Below are 15,056 nucleotides of genomic sequence, written 5' to 3' on the forward strand. Positions count from 1 at the left end.
ATGTCAGCCAATCAGAGGTCTTACTACAAACACTTGTGCTCCATGGGCTGTTTTGGGCGTCACTATTGGCTGCTCGACTCCAGTCAGGCGCGTTCCCCATACCAAGTACAATGGCAGAAGTTCCAGCTGATTGGGACATTAACTACAGAGTGATACGTACATTTATGTCAGAGTCTCAAAAAAACACCAGAAAACTCTCCAATAACACAAGATTAAGTCCATACATTTGTCACTATGTCTCTATTGAGAAAAAAGTCACTAAGAGCATTCACAAAAGACACCAGTAAGGGAGGCTAAGTTTTGGTTTTGAAACAGAGTGGAGAGAGGATTCTACATACTGCATCTTTAAGTGAAATGGTTAAATCTGGACCTCTATTAGAATTGCTGGTGTTTACATTGTGGAAGGTAAACACTGTATAAATGTCTTCTTCTGTGTCTCTACAGATCGTCCACATGGGCTGGGTTCGTGCAGACCCTGAGAGCTCCACCACACGTCTGACTTCAGCAGCGTTCAAGTTCCTGGCCCTTCGAGGGCCGTGTTTTTATATCTTCAGAAGGCCTCCGGTGAGGCTTCAATAAACTTTTTCCTCATATTGATTTTAATGAATAATTTCAATCCCTCAAACATGACTCATCAGAACAACATTCATCCTTCTGCATAATTTCTCAGTTTTCCCTGGAATTCCCTGAATATCTTTTCCGTGTTTGGCAGGAGACTTCCTGGCATTTTAAATGAGGTTCTACGTCTTTAAAATTTAGTTCTGTGCTGCTGCTCACTGATGTGTGATGGTTCCCTGCTGGGCTGAGTGGTGTTTGTTTGTCACCTGCGTTCAAATGTCATCTGTTTCAACGGTAAATGTATTCATTGAAGGCCGGCATGTGGTGAGTGCTGATGGATTCTTGTTTCACTGCATTTTGGATGTTGACAGACAGTCAAACAAGCTGCTCATTACAGCCCAGTTATGGTTTTCCCTGTTGAAAATGGATAATAACAGAACTGTCAGGGTGACGGTTGGCATTTCGCTCTGAATTCTGGAGTTACCAGTAAAGCATCAATGCAAAGCTCTGATACAGCAGCTCCATGAACCCTCCACTGTACCTCAATGCATGTGAGCGCATTGAGTTTTAAAGCCTTTCATAGTTGAGGTTATTTTGTAAAGATAAGTGCTAGTAATACAGTAGCCAGTAAAAATAACACTGTTTTTGCCTTTGAGACTTTGAACCCATAGACTGACATAATAGGACAGTTGGTTAGCTGTCCCCTGTGAACTCTCACTTTGTGTTTTGTTTTAAATTAGTGCTGGGACTCGATTAAAAAATTGTTTTAATCAGAAATAAAATGGATTAAAAAGAACCAAAAATGGTGGAAAGGGTGGTGAAATGTGATTTTAAAAACCACAGATATTAGTTGAAAGTTGCAAATTAGGGAGGGCAAAAACAGACAGTAAAAGTGGTAAAAAGGGTTCAAAGTGTCAATATTAGCTTAAAAGTGGCAGAAATATAATTTAAAAAAAGTAGAAACAATTACTTTAAACTAGCAAATAATGGGCATGACAAATGGTGAATGTGGTTAGATTGGCCAAAAAAAGCATGAAATATGGTGAAAAGAGGTAATGGGTCAACATATGTGACATTAGGTGGAAAAGTGGTGGAAAGGGTTGATAAGTGCTGAACACGTCAGAAATGGGAATAATGTAGCAAAAATGCATTAAAAGAGCAAAAATATGGCAAGAACAGAAGAGAGCTGCGACAACGGAAGTCCAAAATGTTTGACCGTCACGTGATTCATTTAAAACTGAATTTGTTCTCGGAAGTTAATGGTGGGTCATTTGAATCCATTGATTCCTAATGACATAACTGAGATTTTCGGTTATTTGTCATCAATAACTGCATTGATTGACAATATTTATACAATACACTGTCATATGTATGTGTATATACAATAATTGTTTATGTTGTTCCATTAATTGTTTTTTTTTTTCTAATGTAAATTTGTATTAACTAGTACAGTGCCCGTCAGAAGTATATATTCATATAGTGGGAGGAGCTTAAGTAGAGTTGTCAATTATGGCCAAATGAGTGTGTGTTTGAAGGTTGGATGTACAAACAGGTGTACAGTACATTTTCTGTATTCTGTAGTGTTATAAAGGGGTTTATTTACTGGTGCAAAGTAAACAAAAAATAATGACATGCGCATGATCATTTTTATTTATTTTTTTTACATTTTTATATTTTTGTCGTTTGGTGAATTTTTCTGTATTGTATGTTTATTGGAGTCATTATGGGTATTTTTGTATCTTCATGTTGTCTTTTTGTACATTTTTTGTATAATTTTTGTTTTTTGTTGCCATTTCAGCATGATTCTGGAGTCATTTTGTATTTTTGTATAAATATTAAGTTTTTACATTATTACTCATTTTCATATTTTTGTTGTTGATTTGTGTATTTGTCTTTAATGTGTGTTTTGGAGTCATTTTGTGTATATTTACAGTTATTTTGTCAGTTTTTGTTGTAATTTTGTGTGTTTCTAGAGTCATTTTGTATATTTCTGTGCATTTCTGTTCTCGTTTTGTGTACTCTGCGTAAGTATTGTTTAGTTTTTTGTTTTATTTTCTTCATTTAGTATATCTTTATTATAAATACCTTATGTGTGGTGAGGGCGTGTGAGATGTGTGTGTGTGTGTGTGCACGTGCGACGGTGGCTGGATGCTCACACTGGGACGATGTGCAAGCTGCTAAAAAAGTTTAGAAACAGCCAAAAATAATGCTAGCACACACAAACACTAGCAGCGTTTGCTGGCTCAGCTGTAGTGCACACACGTGACTACGACGTGACTATGATGTGCAGTGATTGGCTGTAGTGCGCCACGTGACTAAAGGCTCCGGCAAAAGGATGGTTTTAAGACGTTATTCATTAAATGGATTATTATTTCAGTCCAAACAAATCCCACGTCGCACAGCTTTGAACCAAGCTGCAGCTGTGCAGCAAGTATGAGCTCTGTCTGTCCCTGAACACCAGAGATATTTGAGGCACACACACACACACACACACACACATACAGAGATGCATTGCTTTAATACATAGATGTCATAATGACATATAGTTAACAATGAATATTAAAAAATATTGCCAACAATGAAAACACGACCCTCAGCGTTGGTGTTTTAAAGCTGTAGGCCTCGATCAATCAACAGTGAGGAGGTCATAAACTCATAAATACTTTCACCCTCATGGACCACATGGTCAGAATGCTCTGCCAGATGTGCTTCAGTGTTTAGGTCGTGTCGTTACTACAGTTCTTGAATCACTTTCTAGTATAGATGGCCACAGCCAGAGTGATGCCGCCAATGACTACTGCAGTGGCACCAAGCATCCGCTTCCAGCTCAAACCCCATGTTGACTTGGCCTGATGTGTGTGAGTGCTGGACGGGTCCTCCAACACCTTCTCATCCGTGGCCTGATGTGTGTGGGTGCTGGACGGGTCCTCCAACACCTTCTCATCCGTGGCCTGATGTTTGTGGGTGCTGGACGGGTCCTCCAACATCTTCTCATCCGTGGCCTGATGTTTGTGGGTGCTGGACGGGTCCTCCAACATCTTCTCATCCGTGGCCGGATGTTTGTGGGTGCTGGACGGGTCCTCCAACATCTTCTCATCCGTGGCCTGATGTGTGTGGGTGCTGGACGGGTCCTCCAACACCTTCTCATCCGTGGCCTGATGTGTGTGGGTGCTGGACGGGTCCTCCAACACCTTCTCATCCGTGGCCTGATGTTTGTGGGTGCTGGACGGGTCCTCCAACATCTTCTCATCCGTGGCCTGATGTTTGTGGGTGCTGGACGGGTCCTCCAACATCTTCTCATCCGTGGCCTGATGTGTGTGGGTGCTGGACGGGTCCTCCAACATCTTCTCATCCGTGGCCGGATGTTTGTGGGTGCTGGACGAGTCCTCCAACATCTTCTCATCCGTGGCCTGATGTTTGTGGGTGCTGGACGAGTCCTCCAACATCTTCTCATCCGTGGCCTGATGTTTGTGGGTGCTGGACGAGTCCTCCAACATCTTCTCATCCTTGGCCGGATGTTTGTGGGTGCTGGACGGGTCCTCCAACATCTTCTCATCCGTGGCCTGATGTGTGTGGGTGCTGGACGGGTCCTCCAACATCTTCTCATCCGTGGCCTGATGTGTGTGGGTGCTGGACGGGTCCTCCAACATCTTCTCATCCGTGGCCGGATGTTTGTGGGTGCTGGACGGGTCCTCCAACATCTTCTCATCCGTGGCCGGATGTTTGTGGGTGCTGGACGGGTCCTCCAACATCTTCTCATCCGTGGCCTGATGTGTGTGGGTGCTGGACGGGTCCTCCAACACCTTCTCATCCGTGGCCTGATGTGTGTGGGTGCTGGACGGGTCCTCCAACATCTTCTCATCCGTGGCCTGATGTGTGTGGGTGCTGGACGGGTCCTCCAACATCTTCTCATCCGTGGCCGGATGTTTGTGGGTGCTGGACGGGTCCTCCAACATCTTCTCATCCGTGGCCGGATGTTTGTGGGTGCTGGACGGGTCCTCCAACATCTTCTCATCCGTGGCCTGATGTGTGTGGGTGCTGGACGGGTCCTCCAACACCTTCTCATCCGTGGCCTGATGTGTGTGGGTGCTGGACGGGTCCTCCAACACCTTCTCATCCGTGGCCTGATGTTTGTGGGTGCTGGACGGGTCCTCCAACATCTTCTCATCCGTGGCCTGATGTTTGTGGGTGCTGGACGGGTCCTCCAACATCTTCTCATCCGTGGCCTGATGTTTGTGGGTGCTGGACGGGTCCTCCAACATCTTCTCATCCGTGGCCTGATGTGTGTGGGTGCTGGACGGGTCCTCCAACATCTTCTCATCCGTGGCCGGATGTTTGTGGGTGCTGGACGAGTCCTCCAACATCTTCTCATCCGTGGCCTGATGTTTGTGGGTGCTGGACGAGTCCTCCAACATCTTCTCATCCGTGGCCTGATGTTTGTGGGTGCTGGACGAGTCCTCCAACATCTTCTCATCCTTGGCCGGATGTTTGTGGGTGCTGGACGGGTCCTCCAACATCTTCTCATCCGTGGCCTGATGTGTGTGGGTGCTGGACGGGTCCTCCAACATCTTCTCATCCGTGGCCTGATGTGTGTGGGTGCTGGACGGGTCCTCCAACATCTTCTCATCCGTGGCCGGATGTTTGTGGGTGCTGGACGGGTCCTCCAACATCTTCTCATCCGTGGCCGGATGTTTGTGGGTGCTGGACGGGTCCTCCAACATCTTCTCATCCGTGGCCTGATGTGTGTGGGTGCTGGACGGGTCCTCCAACACCTTCTCATCCGTGGCCTGATGTGTGTGGGTGCTGGACGGGTCCTCCAACACCTTCTCATCCGTGGCCGGATGTTTGTGGGTGCTGGACGGGTCCTCCAACATCTTCTCATCCGTGGCCTGATGTGTGTGGGTGCTGGACGGGTCCTCCAACACCTTCTCATCCGTGGCCTGATGTGTGTGGGTGCTGGACGGGTCCTCCAACACCTTCTCATCCGTGGCCTGATGTTTGTGGGTGCTGGACGGGTCCTCCAACATCTTCTCATCCGTGGCCTGATGTTTGTGGGTGCTGGACGGGTCCTCCAACACCTTCTCATCCGTGGCCTGATGTTTGTGGGTGCTGGACGGGTCCTCCAACATCTTCTCATCCGTGGCCTGATGTTTGTGGGTGCTGGACGGGTCCTCCAACATCTTCTCATCCGTGGCCTGATGTTTGTGGGTGCTGGACGGGTCCTCCAACATCTTCTCATCCGTGGCCTGATGTTTGTGGGTGCTGGACGGGTCCTCCAACATCTTCTCATCCGTGGCCTGATGTGTGTGGGTGCTGGACGGGTCCTCCAACATCTTCTCATCCGTGGCCGGATGTTTGTGGGTGCTGGACGAGTCCTCCAACATCTTCTCATCCGTGGCCTGATGTTTGTGGGTGCTGGACGAGTCCTCCAACATCTTCTCATCCTTGGCCGGATGTTTGTGGGTGCTGGACGGGTCCTCCAACATCTTCTCATCCGTGGCCTGATGTGTGTGGGTGCTGGACGGGTCCTCCAACATCTTCTCATCCGTGGCCTGATGTGTGTGGGTGCTGGACGTGTCCTCCAACACCTTCTCATCCGTGGCCTGATGTGTGTGGGTGCTGGACGGGTCCTCCAACATCTTCTCATCCGTGGCCGGATGTTTGTGGGTGCTGGACGGGTCCTCCAACATCTTCTCATCCGTGGCCTGATGTGTGTGGGTGCTGGACGGGTCCTCCAACACCTTCTCATCCGTGGCCTGATGTTGGTGGGTGCTGATGTTTGTGGGTGCTTTCACATTTTCAGGCAGCTCTGTCAGCACTGCTTCAAAGTGGTTTGGTTTCTGCACACAAGCACTTATAATGTTGAAACATTTCATTGTCATTTCCATCAGCTCATTCTCCTTATCAGAACTAATATCATCTAGAGAAATGAACTTTGTTATTTTCAGGGCAATCTTATACTGGTTGATGGCATAGTCGTAGGCCCCGCCCTGATATAGGACATTGCCATGCTCCATTAGGCTGGTGGCCAGAGCAATCATCTCATTGGGGGACAGCCACGTCAGGTCTAGAGCATCAGTAACGTCCAGGAGCGTAACTTCAAGCTCATGACTTGACGGAATCAGGATGAGCGCCTTCTCTCCCATTCCCATGATTTGCAATGCTATATTCAGTTCCAAGATCACATCTTTGTCTCCCAGAGTGAACCAGATCTCTGACACCTCCTCGTCAATTGACCCATCCAACAAACGTGCTCTTAGGTTAATTTTCACAATCTGTCCAACTTGTGGCCGACTGTCTGTTCCTCCTCCAGGCTGCAGCCCCGAGTGTGTTTATCTGTTATTTTGGAGTAATTTGGTAATTTCAAAATGTTTATTTTAATTTTATTTCACTTCTGGACGGCCCTGAAATGAAACCTATTCAACTTTTGACCTCAGGGTGTGAGAGGGCGCTAGCGCACCATCTGTTGAGAGACGACTTTCGGGATTCATTTTGAAGGCGAAACAGATGAACTGTGAATCAACTGTTATTTTGGAGCAATTTGATGAAGCAAAACGGTCAAAACATTAATTTTATAATTACGGCTCCCTCGGTAAGAGCGCGGTATTGAGTGCGCTACTTCCGGTTGCGGGTTCATGATGTCACCGTGTCGCAGGTTGTTTGGGTTAGAAAAAAAAAGGTCAATATTTAAAACGTTTTTGTACCGCTAAAAGTCATTAAAGTTAATATTTCATGGTTATTTAATATTATTCCCGTGATTTTAAACTTCCTTTAAATCTCCGGTCACGGACTTCACTTCCTCCTTCGTCTCATGACTGTGGGCGGTGCCTGTGCTGACGGTCATTAGTCAACCTTATCGCAAACATTCTGAATGTAACGTTTTTGTGTGTCCACAACACGGCTCTACTTTGATTATTGTTGGTTCTGCGCAAGGGTAAGTGTTCTTATATTGTTCTATGTGCTAAGAAAGGATGCTAGCAGCTACAATGTAAACACACACACACACACACACATGCGGCTGGTGCAAAGCACACAGAGCCGCTTAGAGAGAGTTGCGACTGTGGTGTTGCAAAACGTTTATTTTTCGCGGTACTTCCGTGTCTCTCTTTAACAACCTGCAATGGATTATGTGCAAGAAGCGCGCGCGATGGATAACGCACGGAGGAGATGGCTGACACACACGCACACGCATAAACACACACACACACAGTATTTATAATAAAAATATATTTAATGAGTAAAATAAAACTATATTTAAATATTTATACAGAAAGTACACAAAATGACAAAAGAGATGCATACAAATATACAAAAAGGATCCAAACGTACACAAAATTACTCCAAAATACATACATTACAGAAAAATACAGCAAACAACAACAAAAATATGACAAATATTTATACAAAAAGTACACAAAATGACAACAGAAATGCATTAAAATATACAAAAAGGCTCCAAAAACACATAAAATTACTCCAAAAAACATACATTACAGAAAAATACACCAAACAACAACAAACATATGAAAATGACTCAAAATAAACAAAACTAAATATTTATACAAAAATAAGAACAGAAATGCACAAAACTACACTAAAAAGATAGAAAAATAAAACAAAAAGATTCCAGAATCACACAGCAATGGCAACAAAAAACAATAATTATACAAAAAGACAACAGAAAGATACAAAAATACACATAATGACTCCAAAAACATACATTACAGAAAAATACATCAAACAAAAAAAATATAAAAATGAGTAACAAAAACAATAATTAGACAAAAAATGTGTAAAAACACAACAGAAAGATACAAAAAAAAAACCGCAATTATACACCTTATGCTCCCACACGAATGCATACTTCCAACGGGCACTGTACTAGTTCATAATAAATACATTTTTTTTTTTTCTGCAGTACCATACATGAACTGCTGGGACTGTGTCGCTTCACCATTTACAATGCGAGAACGAACTGCACAACAGAAGAACCAAGTCACATGACTCAAGCGCCAAAAAAAAACTTGTATTTTTAAAACAACAAATTAATTCATATTCACTGTATTTTGCACATTCACTGTGATTCATGTTACTTCATATGTTTGTATATTATGCACATTATATTAAAAATTTATTTTTTCAAATTAATTTGAAAAACTCCATGTATGCTTTAGGGACTTGTACTATGAAGCTGGATTTCATCCTATTGCACTAACATCCTTGATTTATTCGGTGTGACCTTTACTACGACGCTGGTTAACTCCTTACCGGGCTAAATCACTATGGTAACTTAGGCTGCACACCTAACCTGATCGTGACCAGCCTCCTGACCAGTTTTTGTGAAATATGACGCAATGACTAATCTTTATTTGTTATTCAAAGTAAAAACAAAAAATAATGCATTTAAAAGTGTGAGGAAATGTACCTTTAGGGTAATTGTGTGCAATAACATACATGATAAACGTGACTGAGCTGCAGATAAAAGTTGATGATAAAGGATGTAAACAGCTATCCTAAATATTACTAACGTTACTGTCACTGAGCTCTACTGGTAGTTTATTAACACTGCACCCAAAAGCACCACCAGATTTATGTTGGTATATCTTTGTCTTTATCATTCAATCCCAAAATAATAACAATATGTACTGTACACAAATAAAAAACATCAGTGATTTTTTTTAATTACTATTATTGAATAATAAAGATACAAATCTACCTCCATAACATACTTGCCTGTTCGTTCAAAGAAGAAGAAGTGTTAAACCTTCAGGTACTTCATGTAAATGTTACTAGTACAGTGACCGTCGGAAGTATGCATTCATGTGGGAGCATAAGGAGTATATTTGTGGGTGCAATTTTCCTGGTTTGATTCTATGGGACATGCATATGACTTCATCACTTTATATTTTTTTTATTGGGTGTATTTTCCTGTAACATATGTTTTTTTTGTTTTTTTTTTTTAAAATTACATTATTAATCCCTGAAGGGAAATTATGTTACACTCTGTTATATATATTTTGGTCAGCATTGGGACTTGAACCGGCCATGTCTCTACGGACTGAGCTCCTGTCACCCTTTTTGGAGTCATGTGTATTTGTGTATCTTTTTGTTGTGTTTCTCTGTATAAATGTTTGCTGTTTTTTTAATTTTACATTTTTTTTGTAATGTATGTTTTTTGGAGTCATTTTGTATCTTTTTTAGTGTAGTTTTTTGCATCTCTGTTGTCTTTTGTACGTGTTTGGGGGGGGATCCATTCTAAATTCATACACACCAGTCCATCCACGTGTACCTGCCTAACTTTCACTGAACTTTTCTATTGTCAGTAGTTAGATGTAGTGGCAGGTGTGTCGTGAGAGAAGCTGCAGTGATCATCAGGTGACCTTCACTATGTAGCGACATGTAAACACTTAGATCTGACTCAGAGCGTAACACTGCAGTCACTACCACCCTATGGACGGGTGTCGTGACAGGCTGTAACCAGACTAAATGTTGGTCCGTGATACACTCACATGCCTGCACGCATGTCACGTAGACGGTGATCGATAGTGAAGCCCACCTGATCAATGTGTGTGTGTGAGACTCTACCTGGACTCTAATCTCCTCCGTTGGTTCTCACACATACGCCGCGAAGAAATGTGCAGCTTTCAACACAGCAGCCATTGCCGTCAATAACTTCCGGGCGACGTCTGTCCGGTCTAAATAGCGTATGATCAAACTAACATGAAAATAAACGTTTTGAAACATTATCAACAATAAGGAACAGTTAAAACTATGTTTCCTCAAAAGAGAAGTCCACGGGAGCGCACTACCACGCTACGGACGTGTGTCGTGACACAGACTGTAACCAGACTAAATGGTGGTCCGTTATACAACTTCCGGGTGAGGTCCGTCAGGTCTAAATAGCGTTAGGTTAAACAAACATGAAAATAAACGTTTCGAAACGTCATCAAAAATTAAGGAATAGTAAAAAAAAAGAAAAAGTATGTTTCCTAAAGAGAAGTCCACAGAAGCGCTGGCACACACCGGAAGTGAGCTGTGTAGTGAAATAGCTATAGATGCTGCGCTAGCGCCCCCTCACACCCTGAGGTCAAAAGCTGAATAGGTTTCATTTCAGGGTCGTCCAGAAGTGAAATAAAATTAAAATAAACATTTTGAAATGACCAAATTACTCCAAAATAACAGATGAACACACTTGGGGTATTTGGAACCCGTCGACCAAGTTTCAAGTCCAACTCGCACCGAGTCAAGGAGATATTTGCTCCACACACACACACACACACACACACACACACACACACACACACACACACACACACACACACACACACACACACACACACACACATCCCCACAGACGTCCCTTGAATTATAGTATAGATAATTAGCGTAAACAGCGTACTTGCTTTTTTTTGACATGGTTAAAGCCAACATTTATTTGGTTTAAAAAATGTGTTAAAATGTATTGTATACAGGATGTATTGCTTTGAATTTCTTTTTAATTTTTTTAAAAAACACCACATCCAGACAGGACACAAAACATATTTATTTTGTTCATGCGTATATAAAAATAGACATTAGATTTTTTACTATGCACTTATGTACCAAGATGAATTCCTTAAATAAATGTCTAACAAAGTCATAAACATTAATAACCATGCAGTTTGCTGTGCTGTATGGGGATGCTCCAATCGTTCTGAAAAAGGAGGTAAAATGTTTGGCTTTAAACCAAACCAGAGGAGAAACAAATGATTACCAAAGTCAGCAGGAATAAAAATCACGATTATAACAATAAAAAATCTGTGAGGCGATCATATTCAAATACTTCATTTGCACTTTTTCCACAAATAACACAATTGAAGAGTTTATTGTTTGATAAAAAATGAAGATATGTAGCCTATGTGGGTAGATAAAACTGTGTGAAGTAAACGCTGTGTATCTGCTATTGATCCCTTCATTTTCTAAGAAGAATTTAGAATTTTTTTTATTTTTCTTTTGAACATGAAAAACAACAGCAGATAGATAGATATCTATCTAGATAAATAGATGTGTAGACAATGCTCCCTCCCCCTCCTCCCCCGTCACCACCTGGACTTTTGTTCTCTGTACCAGATCTACCAAGGTTATCACACATCATCTGCCTGTATTACAACACATATGAAAATAAAATAACAACACACACACACACACACACACCATAAAGACATTTTAATGAATACTAAATCCTTTTATTTAATAACATAACATTGTATATACATAATATGTTGCAGGTGTCTTTAGTTAAAGGTATTGTGGACGTTGTTATTTTGGCTTCAACTTCCGGGTGGATCATCTTAACTATTGGTCCTCCTAATTGTCAATCATTCTGATTATATGTTTACGTAAGGCCGTCGTACGTGCTCGTGCGCATTGGGTCCTTTGAAAATGGATTTTCACTTACCGGTGGTGAGTCTGACATAGTGGGAAAAGTGCAAATCTTCTTTTGTAAGGTAAGCTTGTATGACCGATGCCGACTCCAACTTATAAACAGAGCTGTGCACGAGGAAAACGGGGCTCGTGCACGCTCTCTCGCACACATAGGCGTTAGTTCTTGAGCAGGTAGAGTGCTGCGCATGTGCATGTTACCTTTAAGACACAGCTCTTACCTTGAATAAAGTTGGACCGGATCCAATCACAATGGGTTTGGCAGTGTTTGCTAAAATTAGCAAATGCCACAAAAACCGCACCTTGTTATGGGCACAGTGATCAATCAATGTGACTCATGAATGTTGCCTTGGTAGGAACTTGCTGTCCTGTACTGGGTGTTGCTTTGTTTTCTGAGCATCTATTGTGGAGATGTGGGTGTGTTCATTGACGTATTGTTTCTTTCTTTGTAGTTAGAAACATAAACAAACCGCAGCTCATTTATCACTTACTGACAAAGCTTTCATGAAATTTCACCTTAATGTCAGACATCTGACATTTGAGAAGACTGAAAAACAAGAATCAGTCTCAGTCTGCGTTCATTTTGTTAATGACAATAACTAGACTATGACCAATTTTTAAAAAATAACATGAGAACTAAAAATATCAAAATGTAATGATATTTTCTACATAACTATACTGTTCACATGGGACAAAATCCAATCAGAATTGAGGCTGCAAGCAGCGATGAACGGGCCCTCGCAACCACACCCATGTCGTGACATGGCACACGTTGAGGTGTGTTGCATGTGGGGGTGTGGCAGATATTTTAGTGTTGAAACGTCGCTGAACATTTTCAAGGATTATATCACAAACTTTCCTGCAATGTTCTGTGCAAATATAATGCCTATGATTTTTTTTACCAATAGGTGGCGCTATGACTATGAATGATGGTTGAATTAAACCATAACTAATTTTTTTGGCAGACAAATGAAAGCTGCTATAATTAATTAGCAGAAGTTCCACAGTGATGATGTCATCCGGTCTAGTTGGGAGCAAATACAATTTTCAAGGGGGTGCCATTGAGTCATTTTGGCATCCACGTGTTCAATTCCCCAAAATATCACATTTTTCACCAGTCCTAATATGCGTTCAAATTTTTGAACGTGTTAATGTCCTCAAAAATGTGATCACTTTTTTGTAATTAAGTTTCTGTTTTGGAAGAAAACCAGAACTATTAATAACATCAATATCAGGTTAATCAATGATAATTCAATCTGTAACAAAACTAAAGCTATAACTGAAATTGTCTTGATAGCTACATTTTTACTCAAGCTAAGTTTAGAAAAGTAAAACTAAAATTAGAACAAATTACCATCAAATTATGACTAGTGTAAGTCTGTTGTGTCGTTATTAATGGTGGAATGACTGATGAAATTATTATTTCATCACTGAGTGCTAACATAATGTGTAATATGAATAAAGAATACTATGATTACATTATTCATACACGACAATGTTGCTGGCCTTGGCATTTCCTCTGTATTACATGTTTAGCATTGAGGTACTAGCTGCTACATGTTTAGCATTAAGGTGCTTGCTGCTACATGTTTAGCATTAAGGTGCTTGCTGCTACATGTTTAGCATTGAGGTGCTAGCTGCTACATGTTTAGCATCGAGGTACTAGCTGTTACATGTTTAGCATTGAGGTGCTAGCTGCTACATGTTTAGCATTGCAGTGCTAGCTGCTACATGTTTGACATTGAGGTGCTAGCTGCTCCTTGTTTAGCATTGCAGTGCTAGCTGCTACATGTTTAGCATTGCAGTGCTTGCTGCTACATGTTTAGCATTGAGGTGCTTGCTGCTACATGTTTAGCAGTGAGGGGCTAGCTGAGGTGAGCAGAGCTCCGCTGATCCACAAACTCTTTTTCTAACAATTTTCACACAACTGAGCTTTAGTTTTTCATCCGGTGTTTTTATTTAAACTAAACTATTAGTATTATGGGCATACTGGGAATTTGTGAAATGAGAAAGGTTCTGTGGTGTTTATTAGGGATGGGAATAGAAAACCGGTTCTTTCTGAGAACTGTTTCTCAGTAATCCAATTTCTAGGAATCGTTTGTTTGCTTGTATTTCAGTTCCACTTATCGGTCGCAAATACATAACGATAAACAGCCCCCAAGTCCTGTTTATTGTGTGTTTATGCTAGCACCAAGTGAAGCTCCTTCCACCATATAGTTGTTTGCTGTCCACCACGGATAATCCACCTCCTCCACCCACAGCTGTGCTGTCCTCTGTGCTGTGTTTGTAGTTCAATTCAGTTGAATTCAACTTTATTTGTATAGCGCAATTTACAACAAAGTCATCTCAATGCTCTTATCAAAATATAAAATTCATAATAAGAAAGAAAAAACCCAACAAGATCCACATGAACAAACATTTAGTGACAGTGGGAAGAAACAACTCCCTTTTAACAGAAAGAAATCTCCATTAGAACCAGGTTCAGAGGTGGCAGCCATCTGCGTCAACTGGTTTGGGTTAGTGGACAGAAGGACCAACAGAACATCAGCGTCTCTGAAGGTCTATTTATAGAAATGTAAACAAAGGCTAAACTAAAGCTTTACGGTTTAAATACATAACAATAAGTGCAGCTGTACTTTTGGTTAATATGTTCTTTTTTTACAAAATAATTATTTGTTTTATGTTTGAATTAGTTTTAAATCAAGTTGTTCAAGTTCAAAAGCAGCACAGTAAATATTTTCAAATGTTTATAGCCAAAATGTGTCATATGTTGTAATAATAATAATAATAATAATGATTTATTAATTTATATAGCTCTTTTGTATATATTATTATCCAGTGAAAACAATCTATATCTGGTGGATTAAAATAGAGCTGATATTCCTGCAGGAAATTAAAGAGACAAAGAAAATATAATACAAATCCATTTGTATTATTTCATTCCCTCACCCAATGAGAATCAATTAGAGAATCGGTAAGGAATTGAATCGATAAGCAGTATCGATAATGGAATCGGAATCGTTAAATTCTTAACAATTCCCATCCCTACTGTTTAGAGTGCAAAAAAGTGTGTAATT

The 15,056-nt window shown here is 41.3% G+C and overlaps 1 protein-coding gene across 1 annotated transcript in view; it reads left to right on the plus strand.

The window, feature by feature from the left end:
* sntg2 (syntrophin, gamma 2) overlaps positions 1–15,056 on the plus strand; it is a 144,966-nt gene that overhangs the window by 93,281 nt on the left and 36,629 nt on the right. The window contains exon 12 of the mRNA XM_028438657.1: positions 445–564. Within this exon, the coding sequence (XP_028294458.1) occupies positions 445–564 (120 nt within the window). The remainder of the gene's footprint in view (positions 1–444; positions 565–15,056) is intronic.

The sequence above is a fragment of the Gouania willdenowi genome, chromosome 22, assembly GCF_900634775.1.
Source record: "Gouania willdenowi chromosome 22, fGouWil2.1, whole genome shotgun sequence".
NCBI lineage: Eukaryota > Metazoa > Chordata > Actinopteri > Blenniiformes > Gobiesocidae > Gouania > Gouania willdenowi.